A 22259-nucleotide genomic window follows, 5' to 3' on the forward strand; every position below is an offset into this window, starting at 1 on the left:
TTAGGGAATATAAATATGTTTCTATGTTTCTGGTTATTGTCGCTGTAAAAACAGGCCTAAATAATCCTCTTCTGGTATTATTATCTGTATCTTCTAGAGCATGACAGACTTCCAGAAGCAACAACAGCCTTTTGAGAATATGTCCAATTTTGAAATTAGGACAGCAGCTGCCATGCTGCGTGCAGGAAAGTAGCATGCAAACGTTGTGTCCCAGCACTGCTGCGCTTAAGAAGCAACGATGACAAACAACACCAACGTTGGGATTCAGTTTCCTCCGCCACGCCAATACACAATGGACGCAGCGGTAGAAGACAAGATCCAGGTTTTATCATAAGTCAGTCTGTCCTACATGTGTATGTAGCAGCATGTCAGGAAAAATATTCTCCTCTTTTCATCTTTATAGATAAGATTCTTTTTTTTTTTTTTAGTAGTGCTGGTTTCATATCACGAGCATATGGAGCATACGTATACCCTTTAACATTAATATACTAATATACTCTCCTGCATAGAAATCCATCCACCATCTGGTTTCTTCTTTACAAGCAAAATACATTTATAATGCTACAGGGTAATTCCCAACCATTCTGACTTAATGCTTTCATATATATACAGTAAAACCGATTCAGGAATGTTTTTTTTTCATCTTCTTCAGATTATGTTGAAGAAACACTCCCCCACCCCTCCCCCCCCCCACACACACACACCTCCTTGAGAAAAGACATATAGTATAAATCTCTTTAAACACAGCTCATTATTTATACCGTGAGTCACCGAGAGCCGCTCGTCTTTTACAACGGTGGATAAAGTTGAATGTAAAAAGAAAGAGGCGAGTCTTTAAGGCGGTTTGACTCTGGGAGCTACAGGCTTTGGGGCAGCTGTTGATGGCGAGGAGGATGATGTCATCGGCCGGCCTCTCACCGTGACACTTGGCTGCAAGCCATTAGCAAAGAAAAGAACTAGATAAATGAAGAGAAGGGGAGATAGAAGGGGGAAGGAGTGGCGGACTTGAGAGCACAAGAGAAGGGGAGAGAAAGCTTTGACACAGAGCTTTGAATGGACCAATCAGATTAACTTGACTTTTCTGGCAGCGAGGAGACAGAAGCCCTTTCTCAATCCGCATTTTAATTTCTGTACTCGTTCTTATGGACTTGTGGCCTTGACTTGTCCAAATGCAAATGTAATGGATGTAACGGAATGGAACAAAATCAAAGTGTTCTTGTTCTTGGAGATGCTGTGGGAGCTGATGCTGAGACAGACACGTATCACAGCTAACGAACCCAAAACCATCAGAGTCCGTGGTTCAAAGAAATGAAGGAAATGTCTCCTCGTATCACTTTTATTAAAGAAAAATACATTGTTTTATTCATTTTTATTGCGCCCCTGAAATATTTTACGCATGCTCCTTAGAGAAAATATGTTATTGTCAGAGTTTAGACGCCACATATCTGCACACACTGTACATATTCTGCATTGAGAAAATAACTGATTCCTCTCTGGTCAGCTGGCTGAATTTGTAATTCCCAAATTTAATTTGGGGATTACTGCGTCGGTTCTTGTTTGGAGTTCGGACTGCTGAGCTTAATTTACCACCCACCAAGAAAGCAAGTGTGGATTTGTATGTATTGAGACGGGCCTAGGATTTTAGACTTATTATGGCATCACAAATATGGAATATCTATTATCAAAGGTGTAAACCAGACCAAAAAATGATTAATTCACTTCTTTTACACAGCTGTTGGTTCACCCAGCTGTTTTTATCCCACACAAGCCCAACTGTAGGAGAAACCAAACTGTTTATCCCTCTAGAAAAACAACAGCAGGAAGGACTCAGTTCCTTAGGTCACTGATGCACTCTGGCGCGGTTATGGAAAGTCATGGAATAAGTCATGGGATTTTACATCAGGGTTGAGCACCGCGGGGAGCCTGGGAAGCATTGCGTCAACCTCTTGTTCTCTCCAGATGCTGAGTGGAGAGCTTTCATTTTAGGTAGGCGGATTGAAGCCAAGAGGAGAGATCTAATGGTGCCAGGGGGAACGGACTCCCCCCCCCCCATTCCCCCCCGTCTGACACAGTAAAACCTGCTTTGGCCTGACATGAGACAAGCCGCTCCTAAAGGATAATTCAAACTCAACCAAAACTCCTAAATCAATGATGTACTCATTTCTGCTGTGTGTTTTTTTTTGAGTGCTCTAATTTACAAGTGTGTAAATGCTGCTTTGGTTTCTATGATTGTTATCATAGTTCTCATTTTATTCCTCATTTAGTTTGAATTATTAAAATATTCTGTGCCAGCAAATGAAGTGTGTGCACACGAGCAGCATGTGTATGGGTACATGTGCTCTTGTATGTGGATGTGTGTGTAACCAAGTTAACGTAACATATACAGGATGACTGTGCGCGCTAACATTTTCAAGAGTCCATAAGGGTTATTAATACAGATGTTCCTCCGATACCGCCTACAACGCCAGCATCGGTATCGAGAAGTACTGGAGTTTATGCACCTTCCCAATACCACATTATAAAGCCCTATGTTAAAGTAGTTTATTAATGTTCTTTTTCTGTTATAACTGACTGTCAGACTGGATGATAAAAGAAAGTTCTGTAGCATTCATTGTTTGTTCATGTTTTTACAAAGAGTTTAACCTGAGCCAGACCGACAACAGAGATAGAAATCATATCCCATCCATAAAGGGATAGTAGAATACAGCTGTTAAAACATAATAACGTACTGTATATGACACGATGGTATGGGATCAGTTCTTGTATCGGCCGATATGCAAGTTCCGGTATCAGAATCGGGATCAGGAAGCAAAAAGCCTCAGCCACAGTGTGTGAATGTGTGTGAATACTGAATGGTGCCTGTACTATGTAAAAGCACTCTGAGTTGTTGTTAAGACTAGAAACGTGCTATATAAATACGGGCCGTTTACACTTCTCCTCTCCTCTCCTCTCCTCAGGAAACAGATTCTGGCTCTTCAGGGAGGCTAACCTGGAACAGGGCTACCCGTTGGAGCTGGTTGATTATGGTCAAGATATTCCCTACGACCGAATAGACACAGCCATCTGGTGGGAGCCATCCGGCTTCACTTACTTCTTTCAAGGAGACCGGTAACGTAGCCTTCAACCTGTCAGCATCTCACAAAACCTAATATGGTTTACAGTATATTATACTGTATGTGTATGTATTAGAATCGCAATAGTTTGATTAGCTCTGAAAGGTTAGACAGCCCCAGCTCGATCTCAATTACTATTATTGCTCAAAACAAATTGAAAATGCATCACGAATGCTCTCACATTTTTTTGTGCAATGCTTTGGTTCGTGACCTGATATTCCCATCAGCCTCAGCTATACTTTGTGTCAGCTGTACTATGTTAGCATGCTAACACGGTCAAATAAGATGGATGGACATTGTACCTGCAGGACATCAGCAGGTTGTCATTATAAATGTGAGCATGTTAAAGTTAGCATTTAGCTCAAAGCATCACCATGCCTAAACACAGCGGTTACACATGGATTGGTTTTATAATAGATTTTTGATTTCAGCTTTAAAGAACATTCATGTGTATTTTTAATAATGTACACATTTATTATTATTGTTGCCAACAAATATAGGCAGGAAATAAGTTCACAAGATGACGTCTATACAGTGTGAAGGGTTCATGTCTATCCATCTGGAGGTTTTGGTTTTTATTTCCATCTAAAGACTGAAATAATTGAGATCACAGGAACAGTTTCAGAGGGTTCTGTGAGCAATACCAAAAGGCGTTGCACTGCTGTAGAACAGAAACAACAAGTGTGTGCGAGGGTAACATCTTTATGAAAACACTCATAGTAAAATAATTACATTTTAGGTCTGCGAATCCAGTAAGCCCTCGCTAAGCAGAAGTGTGACTGACGGACTTTGTAGAATGTTTGAATGTTCTGTGGAAACCGTACTGTTATATACACACACCATAGAGGCCCAGCGTGTACTCTACTTTGTAAGACGTCTGCTGCTTTCTTGTTTAGACAGTTTTTAAACTGTAATAACCATCTTCTCCGTCGCTGTCTGCAGGTACTGGCGCTTCAACGAGCAGTCACGCTCGGCTGACCGAGGCTACCCGAAGCCCATCAGCGTCTGGGGAGCGTCAGTGCCCTCTTCTCCCAAGGGGGCCTTCCTCAGCGATGATGGAGGTGGGCTGAGACAAGGAGAGAGGTTTTTGTGGGCGTGTGTGTGTGTGTTTGTGTTAAAAAAAATGGCAAGGAGGGGCTAGAGCCAACAGAGACATGCCTGAAACAAGGAATCAGGGTGTGGTCCTACGATCATCCGGAGAGAGAGGGGAGAGGGGGCCCTGTGTGAGAATTTGTGTCTACACATGAAATGCTTTTTGCTTTGCCGTGCTTGGTTGGATGGAAAATAGAGAGGAGTGATGCAATCTCCAAGCAGTAGACATTTTTTTTTCATTTATACAACAAATTATTTTGGATATTAACCAAGTTTGACTACATTTTTGAAGCTATTATAGAAATAGTCTGATATTTTAAGAAATACAAAATGATGTCATTGCTTTCTTGCAGAGTTGAGATGATTGAGACCAAGATTGACATTTTTTTTTTTTTTTTTTTGCAACTCTTGAGGAGTTAGGAAAATGTCCAAAATATTCCTTCACATTGTATGTCTTTATACTGGCTGACACCTTCTGCTCTCCATGCGTCCTCCAGCCTACACCTTCTTCTACAAGGGTTCCAAGTACTGGAAGTTTGACAACCACCGCATGAAGAGCGAGCCAGGCTACCCTAAGTCCATCCTGAAAGACTTCATGGGCTGCAGCGTGGACCTGGACCCAGACAGAGACACGGACACAGACTCCGGACGCAAATACCCAGACGTGAACCGCCCGCCGTTCAACCCGGACGCAGACGGACGCGACGGCGACAAGGGCAAAGGCCGCGAGGGGACGGACGGCGGCGGGACGGACAAAGGCACGGGCAAAGGGTCGGACAGCGACAAAGACGAAGACTACCGCGAGGGTCGCGAGGAAGACACCAACGAGGTGGACGTGGTGCTGAAGGTGGACGACAGCGAGGAGCGGACCATGAACATCCTGATGGTGACCATCCCGCTGGTCCTGGTGCTGTGCATCCTGGGACTGATCTACGCCATCATCAACACGCTTCAGAGCAAAGGGGCGCCGCGGCTGCTGGTGCACTGCAAGCGCTCGCTACAGGACTGGGTCTGACCCCTGACATTAAGGGACACTGAACTATGAACCCAAAGTAGGACCTTTGACACCGCCCTCCTCTAATCCAAGCCTCTTCCCAGCAGTCCATCTGTCTACAGTCTCTGTGCTCAATGGCTCCCACAATTTAGTACATGTGGTAGTAGATCCAATATCATACTCACACACACACACACACACACACACACACACACACACACACACACACACACACACACACACACACACACTAGAAGCAAGCATAGATTATGTCTTACTTATACATACTCACACACCCACCACCCTAACCTCCTCCTGTCTCCCATGGTGCTCTACAATGCATTGACTGTAGTCTATTTATATGAGAGAAGTTTGCACATTGTTTTTTTTCTTCATGTTTTGGTTCATTTTGTGTGACTTTATGTTGTTGTTATTATTATTTCTAAACCAAGAAGAGCGTTCTATTCTCTCCCCCGTCGCTGCACCGCCTTCCTCCTTCCCCTAATCTCAGTAGGGGCTTTGTCCTCGCCGATGACTTGACATCTGCTTATAATACGACCACAAAAGGAAAGAAATGCAAAGGGTTAGAAACGAGAAAGCGAGTTGTAGGCGGACGACAAGGTTCAGTTGTGTTCCTTTCCCCAATGGAATATTATCATCTTGCTCTGTGTCCCTTTTGCTTAGACCAACCAGCTGTACACACATGGGGGGATATTAGAAAAACAGGGAGTTCACAGATAGGGTTGCATGAGCAGCCTGACGTCGGGGGGTAGTTTGAGGCCTGCTGCCGATGATTCTCTCTCCACCACCAATCCACTCTGACAGACTTGGGCCGGGGTTTGAACCTGATCTCTGGTCCAACTTTGGATGGTACTGCACCCGCAGGTTTGGTTTGGGTTTCATTTATTCAACTCATCTTCTTAAAGGATTTCATAGTAAATACCTTGCTCATCACAAGTCAATGTGGTGAGATTAGGGAAAAGTAAATTACAAAAGTTTTAGAGTGTCATCACAAGTATTTTAGGTGACCCTTTACAATAAGACAGAATCGGGCACGGGGGCAACAAGAATGGCAATCCAATTTTGTTTTGACATACAGACTGAAGATAGTCTAGTCTAAAACCAATGCATAAAGCAGGTCAAAGCCAATAGTAATAACCCCGGACTCTCAACATTGAGTCGAGTTGGGCTGGACTTATTCACTTTGCAAAGTTAGTGTCAATCAAAGTTTCAGGACACTTACAGATAGAGATCAGCGCGCACGGGGCAACAAGAGGCCCAATCCTATAGCTGTTTGACATCAAATGAACATAGGCCTAGCAAAAAGGGCCCATGCTAACAAGCAAGGTCAAAAGCCAAACTTAGCCCCGCCCACAACATTTGAGGTCAGGAAGTTGGGTCTGGACTTGATCCCTTGTGGAGCAACTATGCTCGAATAAGAGCTGGTAGGACCAATCACATTGTCAGGGCGGGCTTCATATGATGATGGACAGATGATCAAAAGCAACACAATGATGTACGCGAGCAGACCGGGGGGGGGCTGTAACGTCATTAGCGTTTTCCAAACTGCCGGGGCTATTGGCTATTAGCTACCGCAGCTGACACCAGCGGTAGCTAGCAGTTGAGTTCTGATGACAACTATGCGTCTCTCAACATTCGTCACATACTCCCTAGCTCTGATTGGTTGTAGGTCTATTCCGTTGAGTGCAGAGGCATTTTAGGATGAAACGTGCCCCACAATCAGACTAGTAGAGCAATATCAGACTCTTATTCTGACTAGAATCTGAGTATGACACCGTCAGCCTAGGCTGGATCCTTCCTCTAGCACACAGCTATCAATATGTAGAGCAAACTACACCCTCTGTCCTCAGACCCTCCATTCAAATAAACAAAAACTCCCCCCCAAAAAATAGTTGATGAAGGAAAAAATGGGCAGAGCCAGGGTGTCTTTAAGACAATTGAAATGTTATAATAATAGATAGAACTTGTCCCAAGTTGTAATAAATAGTAATTATCCTTTAAATTCAGACTACAGATGCCTTGTTTTCCTTCTTTAACTCATGCTCACATAGTTGGACATTAGGTCTAGCTTCTCTTTTCCTTATTTTGAAACCATTTAAAAACCTCTTTGGCAGGGCTCTCTTCCCTTAACTTTCATTTATGTGGCTTCCTTTCTGTCAACAACAAGACATTGTCTTTCTGCAAGAGAGGAGACCGACTAATGGTTGATTTAAAATTGTCACCTCACTGGGAAATAACACATGAGAAGGGGCATTCATTGCACATCACCGCGTGTGTGTGTGTGTGTGTGTGTGTGTGGTGTGTGTCATAATACAAAGCAAAGCCATGGCCTTTAACATAGGAACAGGATGTAACACCACAAATGTAACAGCAGTCGCAGGGGGCAGTAAATGCACCACGCGGCTTCTAATGGATCTTTTTTCTGCTAGTGTTTTTGTTCAAAAGGACAATTTGAGGAACTTCACAGAGGACCTGTGGTCTATCTGTTGGAAATATAATGTAGCTGGAAGCACCAGGGTGGGCTCGGTCCATGCAGGCTCATGTGCACACAGACTAATCCTCTTCATTAAAAAACAGCAGGTGTGTGCAAATGCTGTTAACCCCCGCAACCCCTAAAACTCCCGAAACACTCTCCACTCCACTTTCATCTCGCAAGATCAGAGATGGGACGAAGGGGAGTGTGGGCACAGAAAAAGTCCATCTTAACTACTCATTATGTCAGTATTTCAAAAGTATTTGATGTATTGTTCCTGCGGTACCTGGCAGCCATTGATTTCCATTTATTTTGTAGGGAATGAAAAATCACACAAACTATCAAAATGCTAAAATAAGTCACTTGGATGGATCATGCATCTCAACGAAAGGCAAGTTTTCTTTTAGAGTTTGCTTGAGTTTACTGATTTTTACATTGTACAGAAGTGAATAGAAACTAATGGCTGTTTTGAAAAAACAATGTTTAATTAAGAGTAAAACTATTCAACAAAGAGAAGATCATTTCCCTCGGCCCATGTGAATACATTTCCAATCCCGGTTGTGACATTAACCCATATTTCTGCGGAATAAGCAGCCCTCATTTTCAAGATATTTAAAACGTGTAGTGGCAATGGAAAATGTGAAATTCTCTAACCATCGCTAGTTTTAAAAAAAGAAGAAAGAAAGAAAAAGCAGCCTGATGAGGAGATGAGAGAGAGTGTAGAAGTGGAGGACTTTACAGTGCAGCTTCTCATATGAATGGAAGGAAGGCTTATCTGAGGTAGCATTTGGAAGTAAGCTGCCAACCTGACCGGGGGGGGGGGGCTTAGCTCAGCCGGCTCATGTTACAGATGTGGGGGTGGGGGGTGAAGAGAGAGACTGAATTTCTTGTTGCTGAGACAAGGGAAGGGGGAGGGAGGCTGACCCCTGACTTGCCCAGCTTGGATCTCAGGAATAAGGAGGGTGTAGCAAGAGAGAGAGAGAGAGAGAGAGACCTTTGATGGCTCTATCCCACTGGCAGTAGCTCCTTACCCAAACTCTCCTGCTAGCTCAACAACACAGGAAACTTTAGCCTACAAGACAGATCATTTTCAGCAATGCCTGCTGTAAGTGCTTCCCTTGTAACTAAGTACATTTACTCAAGTACTATACAAGTACACATTTGAGGTAATTGTACTTTTCTCGAGTCTTAACTTTTCATGCCACTTTCTACTTCTACTCGGCTACATTTCAGAGAGAAATATTGCACTCTTTACTCCACTGCATTCATCTGACGGCTTTAGTTACTAGTTACTTTAGTTACTAGTTACTTTAGTTACTCCACTGCATTCATCTGACGGCTTCAGTTACTAGTTACTTTAGTTACTAGTTACTTTAGTTACTCCACTGCATTCATCTGACGGCTTCAGTTACTAGTTACTTTAGTTATTAGTTACTTTAGTTACTCCGCTACATTCATCTGACTGCTTTAGTTACTTTAGTTACTCGGCTACATTCATCTGACGGCTTAGTTACTAGTTACTTTACACAACACATGCAGTTTAAAGAATACAGTGTCTTATTATAAATTAAACCACCCAACAATATATCAGTGTGCTACAACTGACGATGAGGAGAAGTGAAGGATCTTAATACTTCTTCCTGTCGGGCTGTCTGTTGACAGACGTTACCGATACACAACACAGCTGTTCTGTTACTTCCCCTCTGCGAGGTGCAGACAGGTGGAGGTGAGACACCCCCGCAGACAGGGGTAGAGTTAACAGGACACTTCACTGAGAGGAAGAAAAGGAAGAACATAATAAGCCGTCACCAGACGTCTAGAGATTGATCTGTGGCCGGTCAATAGCTGTTGCCAGGAAACGGTGTCCTGTGTCCATCGCTCACCTCCTCACCATCAGGGTTGGGGGTGGGGGTGGGGGTTTTGGCGGACGTAGCTAATCAGTGTTAAAAGCACCCCCCCACCTCTTCTGTTCTCTCCCGTTCTTCCATTGGTCCTCTGGGCACATCAGTGCTCAGACAGCCTAGTGTCTGGACAGGATTTAGAAAATGTCGACTCATGCCACTCGACACAGCATTGTGTACGGAGATCTTGTTTGTCGACCCTCCTTTTCTCCTCCGTGACTTCCACGCAGCAGTCCCACTGGGAGTCAACCACTTCAAAAGCTTAAGTAACCACTCAGAAGTTGAAAAAAAAATGTCCAGTGGACCTGACTTTTTCTCTTTACTTGAAATGATTGAGCAGCTTGAAAGATTCTCTGTGGGGGGGGGGGCACTGACAGGGATTTGTTGTCTTAGGACAGGAAGCAGAAGAGAAAAATATTGGAACGCCAGGAAAGAAAGCTGTCCGCGCTGATTGATGCCTGTTTTGTGTGTGTGTGTGTGTGTTGTGTGTGTGTCGAGGTGTTTAGTTAATCAGCTCTACTCTCCATAAGCGAAGGCCGGTTTCCTGACTGTAAATCTCCCACACTCTCTCTATCACCCCCCCCCCCCCCCCCCCCCCCCCCACACACACACACACACACACTCAGCCCAGCCCTGCCCCTAAGCCCGAGGGGATCATAATAACAACAATGGCCTTCTCTCTCTTTCTCTCTCTCTCTCTCCCTCAGAAACACATACTCTCTTTCTCCTCCCCCTATTTTCACTCTCCCTAATACACACACACACACACACACACACACACATTATTGTCTTCCCCAACCTCACTTTCCTCCTCCCCCCTCCTTATAAAACTAGTCCAGGCCAAGGTCCAGCCTCACACAGCACAGCCTGTTTTTAGATCCACCAGCATGTGACAATGTGGAAGGCCTGTACCTGAGTTCTGGGATGTTAACACGGCCCTGCTCCTGTTGGCGTGCGTCGCCTTGACGTAACGTTTAGGTAAGGTCAGGGCACCGCTGAGCTCGTCTGAGCTGTCATCTCTCTCAGGATGTGTTTCTGTAAACACTGCATGTTAAGCGTTCCTTGTTCAGCCCTGTGGTTTTTGGCTTTTTTTTGTCCTTTATTTTAATGAACATCTGTTTAAAAATCTCCACAATCCCTCAGAATTCACGTGTGCTCCCAGCCGTGTCTGTGCTCTCCACTCTGTGCACTTTTTGTGTTTCAGCTCCCTGCGGTCACTGTTTGCCTGCACTCCCTAATAACGGCAAGCTTTAAAAAGTCATTGCATCATCCCCGTGCAAAGTAGCAAAGCAGATCAAGAAATATCTTCATAAACAGGACAAAGGAAGAGAAAAAGATCTGTCCAATGTGACTGTGACTGTGTTCTGTTTCGGTTCCACTTGGGTCAACCTTGTCGCTTTTGATGGCTGGAACCCAAAAGGTTTGTGGGTTGTCCACATGCTTCTCTCTTTTTCCCCCCAGAGTGCATCTCACCTTGCATTGACCCCCATCCACTCTGAAACCACTCCTTTTAGCACCACTCGGCGAACTCAACTGCACACAGGGGGGATGAGACGGGAAAAGATGGCTGACAAATGACTTTTCAGCATCTGTGGCCTGGATGAAGGCATCGGATCAGCTCCCATGGTGCTCTACTCAAACATTGGAAAACTGCTTTCATCCACTAGCCGCAGCTACAGTAGAGAGTAGATTCGGATGGATTCAGATATTTATTATACTGACCGTCAATAGTGGAACTTGGCATCTCACCCCCGCCTCTCTCTCATTACTACCTGAGTAACGGTTCAGTGACTTTGTGAAAAATAACCCTAACCACCCGTGACTGGGATACGAAAAACACCCAAAAAAAGAAAGCAGCAGTCAATAAAAAAACACCTGAGGTTATTGTTTATCTTTGATAATTGTCTTATTTTGATTTGTTTTTGTGCATTTCTTTCTCTCTCCAAACTTGATAGGATATTCTTTTGTTAATAACATTCCAATGCTATTTTTTTTTTTGTTGATTGGTTGTTAGTGGGTTTTTTTTTTTTCTGTAGAAAATGTAAGATTTTATACATTTGTGTTGTTGTGTGTTCACCTCTAGTTGAGTGTGTTAACAAGCCATGCTGGACATGTACACATTAAAAATTGCTCTGAAAATATTTATTTTGTGAGCTTTTTATGCAGCGACTAGTGCAGTCTGAACTATCTGGAGAGAATTAGAGAATTACAATTCTGCACACACACACACACACACACACACACACACATGTACAGCACACCACACACACCCTGCGTTCTCTTCCTGCAGTGAGGTCACTGTCCGTAGGGCCTTGCTTCCGGTCTCACACGGGACCGGCAGCGGGGCGGTCTTATGAAGCACGGGAGGTGGGGAGAGAGGGCTCTGGCTGGTTGCCAGGAAGCCAAACGAGCAAGGAGGAAGCAGCTTGTAGAGTCTAGAAGAAACTGACAGAGCAATGGTGTCATCACACTGAGAGGAAATCCATTGTTCACGGTACCGCAGGCCTTTTTTTTATTTTGGGTGATGGATTCGATCCAAACACCAAAATTACAGGACAGAAACTGACGGCTGCCTTTAACGAGGTGTTTTTGTGACTTAGACTAAGTTGTTACCATAGACCAAAAGTAAAGCAACACCTTCTCACATCCTGTCGCAGGCGTAATTGACACCAAATGAGTTATTTTGTCTTCATCCGTGTCCTCGGGATTAATTAATGGAGGAGCCTCTGAGGGCTGCGAGCTTATAGAATGAAAAGGCATTCATCACTGGGATGAGATAAAGAAAACGAGACATGCTAGGGACATGTCTGAAGGGGTGACAGTGTCTTTCCGTGTGTCTGACACATTCTTACAGAGTCCGTTCAAATGACCATGGGATATACACTACTGGTCAAAATTTTGGGGTCACTTAGAAACTCCCATTGCACTCCATTATAGCCAGAATCCCAGCTGAGATCAGTTGCATTGTTTTTAACCAGGGCAGCAGTTTTCAGATTACTTTATGTGCTGACATAATTGCAAGAAGGGTGTGCAATGTGTTCTCAGTTAGTTTTTTAAAATGATATCAGATTATAAACAGAATGAGCCTTTGGAACATTGGATGAATGGTTGCTGATAATGGGCAACGTAGATATTGCATTAAAGATCAGCCCCCCCCCACTCAGATCAGCTGGTATTCTGTCTATAATGGAGTGGTATGGAAATTTGTAAGTGACCCCAAACTTTTGACCGGTAGTGTACATATTGTCAACAGATCCCATAAAAATACAAAAAAACAACTATCCATTAGTCCATTTCTCCATATTTTGCAGCTTCCCTACTCTGTCGGTGGTGCGCAGAATCATGCCCATTGGTTCCTACTGAAGATTTAAAAAAAAAAATACATAAATACTTAAACATTTTTTAAATTGTTTTTATTTCATTTTTATAGAGGTTTACTCCTCGAGGCGGCGAGCCTGGCTTCAACTCCGACCTGCGGGCCTTTACTGCATGTCCTCTCTCTCTCTCTCTCCCCTGTCATGTCTTCAGCTGTCCTGTCAATAAAGGCCTCCAAATGCCCAAAGCTAAGCAATGTCCTCAAACAGTGGGCAATGTAGTTTTTAGCAAACCTTAGTATACAGTTGAAGGTGTGTATGGGAATCACCCAAAATCAGCTGTATGAATGGGGTCACACTTGACTCGTTTTCTAGATGAACTGTCTGTTTTTTGCTGGTCCCATATCAACTTTATGGACTTGCTTGTGTCTGACTCTGCTATCACACCGGAGGAGGATGCTTACATAACTTTCCGTCTCCTAATGACCTACTTTTAGATGCGCTGTAAACCATTAACATACCTCGGTGCACTTAGTAAACAAACAACTTTAACGGAGCATGTTGTGTGTATATCTGATCTCTGAGTGCCTTGGCCTGTCCTGCCCTGTGTTTACATGCTTTTAATGCTCTCCTGCTGTGGAAGTCAGGTCTGGGTCTGGCCAGGTTCACTGCTTGTTAAATCTATCTGCCACAGTTAGCACCAGGTACACCCTGTGGAGGACCATAATTACTTGCAGTCATCTCTTTTTACTCTGGGTGGAAAAGAAGGGAATGCACACGCACACACAGACACACACAGTTAATCACTTGCAGCTACAGCTAATGACTCAGCTGCAAATGCCTAAAGGTGGTGAAGCTGCTCCACCTGTTTAAGAATACTTTTACAGTAATGCACCTGTTGGGCATCCTGAGGGCTGTATGCTAACACGTCTACTAAGAGGAAATTTCTGGCAAAGAAGGAGTCCCTATGAAAAGGACTAGCGAGTCACAAACTGTCAAATATGAGTCAATGTCAATGTTATTTCTACAGCTCATTTAAAAACAACAGTTGACCAAAGTGCTGAACAGGGCCGATGTCAAATTCATAAATAAGTGTAAAAATTACTACAAATAAAGAGAATCACAGGGAAACAAAACCCTTTAAAACGTCAGAAACCAGGTTAACGAAGGTTAAAAGCTACTGAAAAAAGGTGCGCCCAGAAAGAGTCCCCAGTGTTCGAGTCTGAGTCCAAGTCCGAGTCACCGAAGAAGAGTCTGAGTCGAGTAAGTTGGACTGGAGTGCAGGACTCGAGTACTACATCCCTGCCTCTATCACATAAAAGTAGTCAGAAACATGAAACAACTTCCGAGTCCTGCTTCATGAATGCTCAAGTCCAGTTTCATAAATCCTTGAGTCTAAGTCATCAAAAGTCTGAGTCGAAAGTCCAAGTTGTGTCACAAGTCCAGAGGATGGTGACTTGAGATGGACTTGCTAGACATTAGCATTTGGCTCAACGTGTACCTACAGTATGCATCTCCTCAGATCCAGTAGTGTGGCTGCAGAGTCTTACTTAGTCTTGTTCAAATATTTAAAGCCACACGACAGAAATCCCCTTTACCTCCGCTGTGATTCACAGCTGGATTAACCTAGTCAAACAAAACCTTGGTTATGGTTGTTGGAGTTAATTGCCTCTTTAAATCTTTAATCCCTGGACCATGGTCCTCCTTTTTTCACATTCAAAAAGAAGAAGAAATGTATGGGTCCGTTATCTTCTGCTTATCCGGGGCTGGGTTGTGGTGTCAGAAGGCTAAGGTTTTCCAAACGTCCCTCTACCCAGCTCCTCCTGGGGATCCCAAAGCCTATATAATCTCGCCAGTGTGTTCTGCATCTGTCCCAGGGTCCCAATGTCAGTTGGACGTGCCTTGAAAACTTCTAAAGTGAGGCACCCAGGAGGCTTCCCTATCTCGACCTATCTCTTTGGGAACCACATTAATGAAAATTGAATGTTGGAAGTTAAAAAGTCTGAAAATGATGTAAGGCAATTTGGTGAAGTTTTAAAAAGATTGACAGAAGTAAATGTCAAATAAATCCAAAAGGCTCCAATGTTCTTTTATTGTACTTTTTTTTTTTAGGTGTAACATAACTTATTTAGAGTAGCAGATGAAACACAGCAAGAAGAATAGCAATAGAGCATATGTGCTTTCAGAGAATAAAGCATCTAGGATGTACATAATTACATCCAAGACAAAGAATAGAAGATATGACAATAATTAACACAATATTTTTTTATTTGAACCTAATTGAAGGTAATAGAAACGCGCCTCATAATGTTCTCTGGTGTGTGTGATGTAAAAATCCCTCACTATGAAAGCAAAGTTTCCATTTGCTTTTCTCATCTGTGTCACATCCCCCTTTCCCTCCTTCCCTTTTATTGTTTCCCAGTGAGGTAATGTTGAGGTAACATATGGAGCATTCAAATATAGGGCTCGGTCCAGTGTGTTTTGGTGCTAGCTTTGGCACACATTACCACTTTGGCACACATTACCACAGCACAGTGTGTAATTACACCGGTCCAATTGAATGCGGCCACGCATCATACAGATGTCCTTTTAACATTTATTTCCACATTTCCATCGTAAGACACCGTGAAAACTCCAAAGAAAATCAACACATGAAATACAATGCGTCAAATACACTTTCAGTCATTTTACAGTCTCTTAAACACGTTTCCTTAACTAGACGGGCCCCACAATGTTAACGTCACAACAGTACGGAGAGTGCATTGAACACAAAGACATTACAACAAATATTAAACAAAGATAACAAAGCTGAAATTCAAAAGCACAATTACCGTGTGCGCCTCTTAGACCGTGCAGAATCTCAGTTTAAGCCCGTACGTCTTTCCTCTGCAGCCACGTTGGCTCTCGCTGTATACCTTTTTTTACCCACAAGGCAACAGGTGTGGCCTTCACTAAACTCTGGTCAATTGACCTTTGACTTCAACGTTAAAAATATGTAAAATATTTTAGTACAATTTTAAATCAAACATCCCTTTTTAAACTTATTTATCATACATTTTTAAGGTTTTTAATTACCGTGTGAATTCACACATTAATGGAATATCAAACAACATGGACTAACGTGTAAATCTCAATAGCACTGTCCCTGACAGGTACACAGTGTGTGGACATGCTACTGCAGGGCAGCAGGGCTTTACTGGTGGGATGGCAAGAGTTTGGGTCAGTGCCCCCGATGCTTGTAAAATGCTGTGTATGTCATATCTACGGTAACACTTGTTATGCCAGGACGAAGGAGGAAAGTATGCACAGCAAAAAATTAATTAAGCAAGTCATTTATTAAGAATTACTCAACATAAGAAGCATGAGCGGCGAAATAAGCAGTCGGTGGGAAAGTGTGGTACGCTAACCTCCTGGAAGACTACATGTAGCATGAACACAATCAAACCAAACCACACTGGGTGCCTGGAAGCCAGCAGCCTTCCAGGAGGGACCAAATAAGCCATCTTTGAAGCAAACCGGTTTATGTAGACTCCCAGCAGGTTGAGGCCAATCCTTTAATGAGGTGGGATTAAATTATCAGAGGAAGGACCTGGAAGAGGGATACAGAGACAGGTACTTTCATTCATACAGTTATGGAGAAGTGTATGTGAAGCAGTGGTTCTTTGTGGTTTTCATCATCTGAAATATCTCTCAAATCTTAAGGATTCTCGTACAAAATGTAACCGTTTCTCCAAAGTTGTTGTGACTTTTTTTTTCCATCTGTCAACCCTTCAACTTTACACCTTGAAGACAAATGTCTGTAGGCCTCTGTCTGCTCTGCTTACCCAGTCCTGCTCCGTCTTTCTGGGAAAGACACCAAGTTTAGCCTACAAACCTACCAAGGGACAATTTTACCTCCAAACTCAGCAGTGACAACAACATAAAATCATCGTCAAGTCATCAACACTATGGGAAAAAAATGACTTTCCAGCTAAGAGTGAGAACACATGTTTTCATTTCATTATTGGAAGGATGATTTATGGCGGTGGAAATAGTGTAGGGCCTAACTGATGTAAATGTTCACACGTACTGGATTTGTACTTGGTGATTTATGGTGAACCTCTGTAAGTCTTTTTTCTTGTTTTCTTTTATTTTTATATCTGTGACTGAACAAAATACGTTTGGTGATATGCACAAAAAAAACAATAAAGATGAAAAAAGAATCATCTTCAAATCACGGCTTTGTCTGGCAGAAAAAAGCCGGAATTTATTTTATTCAAAAATAGAAAGCCGCCGAGAGGTCAGAAGCACTTCTGCAGCTTTACACCCAGCATCATCGTCAGATAAAAAAAATCAATGTGGAAATAAGTTTGATTACCTTTGCATTAGAGCAGTCAGACAGTATTATTACCTAAAAGTCATTTTTCTATGCCATTCCTCAAATAGATAGCTCGATAGATCTTTATTGTCATTGTATGCAGTACAATGAAATGATGTTGGAGCCAAATAGCAGCAGAGAGTAAAAAAAGATTAAAATTATATATATATATATATATATATATATATATATATATACACAAAGCACATTCTCACACAAGCACATCTCACACACACATTCATTCCATGTTCTCAATAAATAAATAGAAAACAGTAAACACAGCAGTTATTGCAGAGTCCGATTGCACTGAGCGGGGCAAGGGGTGTGTGTCTGTTTTTATGTTTGTATGGTGAATATGTGTGTGATTTCTGTAATATGTTCACAGCTCTGGGGAAGAAGCTGTTCCGGAGACTATTTGTGCGTGTGCTGGGGGTTCTCAGTCTGCCTGAGGGGTTGGGAGGGGGGGGTCGTGGACTTGTCCTGCCTGATGTTTGTGGCCCGTGTGAGCAGACGGCGTGTGAGTAGGTCAATTGCCACTGCTTGATGTAATTACTGCAAATTAGCCATTTGAAATCAAAATTGAGATTTTTACTTAGCATGCACCTGTGTAAAACCACAGATCCAACCCCTGTGTGCTAGACCCTGTTTAGAGAAGTCCAGCCCACTCAGTGGCTCAGGACGCCCAGCTGGCCTCCAGAGTGGAACCACAAACAACACCTGGACGTACTCATAATCCCATCTGGACACGCAAACACGCGAAGAATGCATGAATTAACATGTACAGGTGCAGAGTGCAGACGCATGCATGAGTACCTCGGACACACGCACACACACGCACACACACACACACACACACACACACACACACACACACACACACACACACACACACACACACACACACACACACCACACACACACACACAGGTGGTGTCAATAGAGCACGTCATGTGGTGAGGATTACGGATCTCACATTCATTTATTTTGATTGTGAAAAATTAAAAACTACAAATGTCCCTATAATCTGAGTCAAAATGTAGTTTTTTGGTTCTGAAGTGTTGGCGTGATCTGTAAACATTTGGTTAAAATCTATAAAAACTGGAAACCACCTAGCCTTACAGATACTGTATGATATCATAAAAAAAAAAGCATAACAATTTGTATGATATCTTTATTACAGCTGGTCACATGACAGCTACGGCAACCAATCACGGGGCAGTTTATCCCCAGAAAGGCGTCTGTGACGCAGGTCAGTACAGCAGACGTGAGAGTTAAGTTTAAGCACCTTTGATCAGATACTACTGTGATCAGTACTACAGCCACTAGAGGTCAGGTGGTACGGGTAGGAGTGATACGGAGGCTCAAAGGTTGGCGCTGTTGCCTCCAACCCCTTCTCACTCCGAACCCCTGTTGATCCCGTTGCTCCAGAAAACCTCCACAGCCCGTCTCCCTTTTCTTGAGAGAAAGTTCTGACCTCAGCAGCTGAACCTGAAAGGCAAGCGGACTCCACACTTCCCACAATCCCTTGTGCCATGGACCTTTGACATCCACGGACCCGGGAGAGACGAGACGTAGAAGCAGGAGAAGCGTTCTCAAGATGAATCCTCTTTATATCTCTGAAGCTAGTCTGTTAAGTATTAGGAAAATGAAGAAGTATCCCATTTGGCAACGCAGTCTTTTTAAAAGACTCATTTCACAATAACTATTGCATGATTAAATTATGTTTTTTATGAAACTGTAAGGGTAAAATCCATTGCCTTTGCCACAAGTCTTTTCAGTTATTACACCATTACATCACAGTATCCCAGATGAACCAAAAAATTCTCAACATCCCTTACCCTGTGGGGGACATTTGCAGGCTATAAATGTGAGATATTCAACTCTCTACATTCAGCTCACGCATCAAAATCTACAGGGAAATCGCTCCACAGTCATGGGAAGACTTACCTGGTCATCATGTTCTCCTGACTTTATATTACCCTCTCTAAACTTTTAACACCTCCTACATCAACTCTCTGCAACGGTTGATATGTAGCGCCGTGCAACGGCGTGCACTACAAAACTGAGACTACAAAGAGAACCCAGGTGAGGTGGTGAGATTTAATGCAAACCTGCTGTGTTCGTGTATTTTATTATGATATGTAGTTCCCCCATCTGTACAATAAAAGTTGTATCTGTGTTCACACTCTAACGGGCATGCATTACAATGTACATGCAGATAAATCCTACAAAGAGTCTGGTTTCACGCTGATGTTAAACCTATTATCACAACAACTGGCAAGAAAGCTCATAACGTTACCGGATGTAATAACGTTAATGAGCAAAACATCACAAGGGACACATGGAGCGTGTATCTGTAGCTGTGTGTGTGTGTGTGTGTGTGTGTGTGAGAGTGATTGCAGTCAGGGAAATTGATGAAGATGACCTCTTTGTTTGTGTCAGAGACCACTGTCTTCAGTTCACATCAATGACACAATTGTGTGGCTTTTGTTAGTCCTTGTCTACTGTCATAATGGCCATTTTGCCTGATGACATGCTAGTGTCGAATCAATGTCCCTTTTTTTAGTCCAATAAAGTTTTGGGGGGCTTGAATCCAATATGCAGAAACCTGTACTTCATTGAATATGTTATCTTGCACCTAGCTAGTCTAAATATAACAAATGGTACCTTTGTGCATTGATTGCTGCCTTACCTTGCCTTGCCTTAGCCAGCCTCCGCCAAAATAGGACTATATTTGAAAGTTGGCATAGGGGGCTTTCACACCTACCTCCCTTAGTTAGGTTTAATTGCACTAGAGTTGGTCCCCCCCCCCTTGGTGCGGTTGGTTTGGGAATGTGTGAATGCAGCAGTCGCACTCGGATGCGCACCACCTCCTGAGGGGTTGGTTTGCGGTGAGAACTTGACTGCTATGTAACCTGTGTGGACCCCAGGAGGACTAACTGCTGCAATGCTAAAGCTAATGGGAAACATGAGAATTTTGAGGCCCTTGGGTGTCTGGGGCCGTGGGGGTGGGCTACCAACTGGTTAGTCTGGATCACCGGAAGCACGTTTCCAGTATAATTGTTTGACATGTGGAGCGCTTCCGCACTCTGGGAGTACGCTATACAGTGAACATGGCAAGTTTTTAAGAATGCGTTTGGATCGTGCAACGAGGCCGCTCTGCTTTCTTCTTTGGGTGAATGGTTGTAAAGATTTACAAAGAATACGTTTAGGACATTTCCTCTCTAACTGGGACAAATTGGGACCGGTTGGTGGGATTGATTGGGATAACCCTGGGTCCAGTTGATTTAAATAGCTCACGTTACTGTATTGTGTGAACAGTTTGTTTAACATTGTTATGTTACATTTTTATTTTGGGGCTGCACAAAGTCCTCCCTGAGAACGTTTTGCAGAGCCACCGTCGTTGCGTCTGGGGCCTAGCCCCTCCCAAGATGATCTGTGATTGGTTTAAGGAAATGCAAACAACCCAGAGCATTTTCCCCTCTTATACTATAATGTATGTGTAGAGTAGCCATAACTTTCTGCAGAGCACTGTGGACATGTAGTTATGGCAATGCGAGACTACTGACTGAAAATGCAGGTCCAGTGACGTATCATTTCTACTGATGAGTAATTACAAAAGTAATAAAAGCAGTTTTGCATTGGTTATTGTCATCATTGTAAGTAAGAATGCCAGTGGGACTGAAATGGCTGTTTTGACAGTGTGTATGTACATGATATTTGCTATGAATATAAACAAAAGTTCCATCTTACGGAGCCACGCTGTAATACACAGCCCTACGCCTGTTTAGCTCCAACTTCTTTAAAATATGTTTATTTTTTTGATCCATTATTAGTCTTTGATCCTCCATGGTTACTTTCAAATAGCAGGAAACACATGCCTTAATATACACTGAACATCTGGATACAAGATTAGTTAAACATTCCCTGACAGCTGTTGGCGTTGCACAGACACACAAACAAAGAAAGGGACACACCTACATACACACAAAACCTGATGGAAGCTCTGCCTCCATCAGGGCAGGGATATCTGGAGCTGGGTTAAAAGAGAGGCAGCATCAGTGGGCCACACAGCAGGGGGGGGAGCCCCTGGTCCAGGCTCTGGAGATGCCGTCATGTTTTCCAGGCAGCTGGAGCAGGAATGGTGAGACGGGCTACTAACTAGCAGAAAACAAACAGATGCCAAATGGAAAATGGGTTGAAAGACGCACAAGTGCACGTGTGTGTGTGTGAGGAAATGAGAAACTTTTACACGCCAGGTGGTTTCCCAAGTGCCGTTGCTCTAATTCTGCTTTAAGAGTTAAAAAAAATGTACTTGGATAATTGCCAATGCATTAAAGATCACTGAAGCCATTCTGGACAATGGCTCTTCATCAAGGACACTTCAACAGGATAAATCGCTGATTACAGAGTTTTATAAGAAGTTCAACACCAGGAGCACCCAGATTCACACAACGTACCCAGTTTGTTCTGTACACACACACAGGAATGTAAAAAACTATTTAAATCAGGCGAGACTTTGTTGAAGATATGCAAAACTTTTATTAGTAAGCTACATGTGAACAATCTGAAATGTACAAAGTCTTTGGAGATTAGACTCCATCGGATAAAATAGGTTTTCAAGGGTTAGGGAAACCCAGACATATCCCCCGATGGAGTCCAGACACTGGTGGTGAGGTGAAGGAGCACGAAGACCCAATGGATCTAACAGCTGGAAGAAGACCCAGGGTGCTGAGAATGAAGATGACTAGAGGAAATGACAACTGACAGCCGCAGAGGAGAGAACAGATTTAAAGCAGGGATGTCCCGCTGTGATTGGCTTGAACACATGGCCGATGCTGATTGGTTTAACTGAAAGTAGCGCCTCGAAACAGCTGATCAGTTTAGGATATAAGTGATAAAGTTATTATTAATTTACACTACATTTGTGGGATTGAGGATGGCTGGACCTGGGTGTAAAATTGAAAGAAACCAGCCACATCTGTGTTAACTAG

At 43.2% G+C, this 22259-nt stretch overlaps 1 protein-coding gene and 1 long non-coding RNA gene across 2 annotated transcripts in view; both read left to right on the plus strand.

Annotated features, from left to right (window-relative positions):
• Nucleotides 1-5417, plus strand: part of mmp15b (matrix metallopeptidase 15b) — a 28308-nt gene extending 22891 nt beyond the window's left edge. The window contains exons 8-10 of the mRNA XM_032515405.1: nt 2958-3108; nt 4056-4174; nt 4703-5417. Of these exons, the coding sequence (XP_032371296.1) occupies nt 2958-3108; nt 4056-4174; nt 4703-5220 (788 nt within the window). The 3' untranslated portion in view covers nt 5221-5417. The remainder of the gene's footprint in view (nt 1-2957; nt 3109-4055; nt 4175-4702) is intronic.
• A 729-nt stretch (nt 5418-6146) lies between these two features.
• LOC116689147 (uncharacterized) lies at nt 6147-11735 on the plus strand. Its single transcript, XR_004331924.1, has 3 exons — nt 6147-6214; nt 6335-6337; nt 6428-11735. It is a non-coding gene; the product is annotated as an uncharacterized LOC116689147 (long non-coding RNA).
• Nucleotides 11736-22259: the final 10524 nt, after the last annotated feature.

This window comes from Etheostoma spectabile, chromosome 1, assembly GCF_008692095.1.
Source record: "Etheostoma spectabile isolate EspeVRDwgs_2016 chromosome 1, UIUC_Espe_1.0, whole genome shotgun sequence".
Taxonomy (NCBI): Eukaryota; Metazoa; Chordata; class Actinopteri; order Perciformes; family Percidae; genus Etheostoma; species Etheostoma spectabile.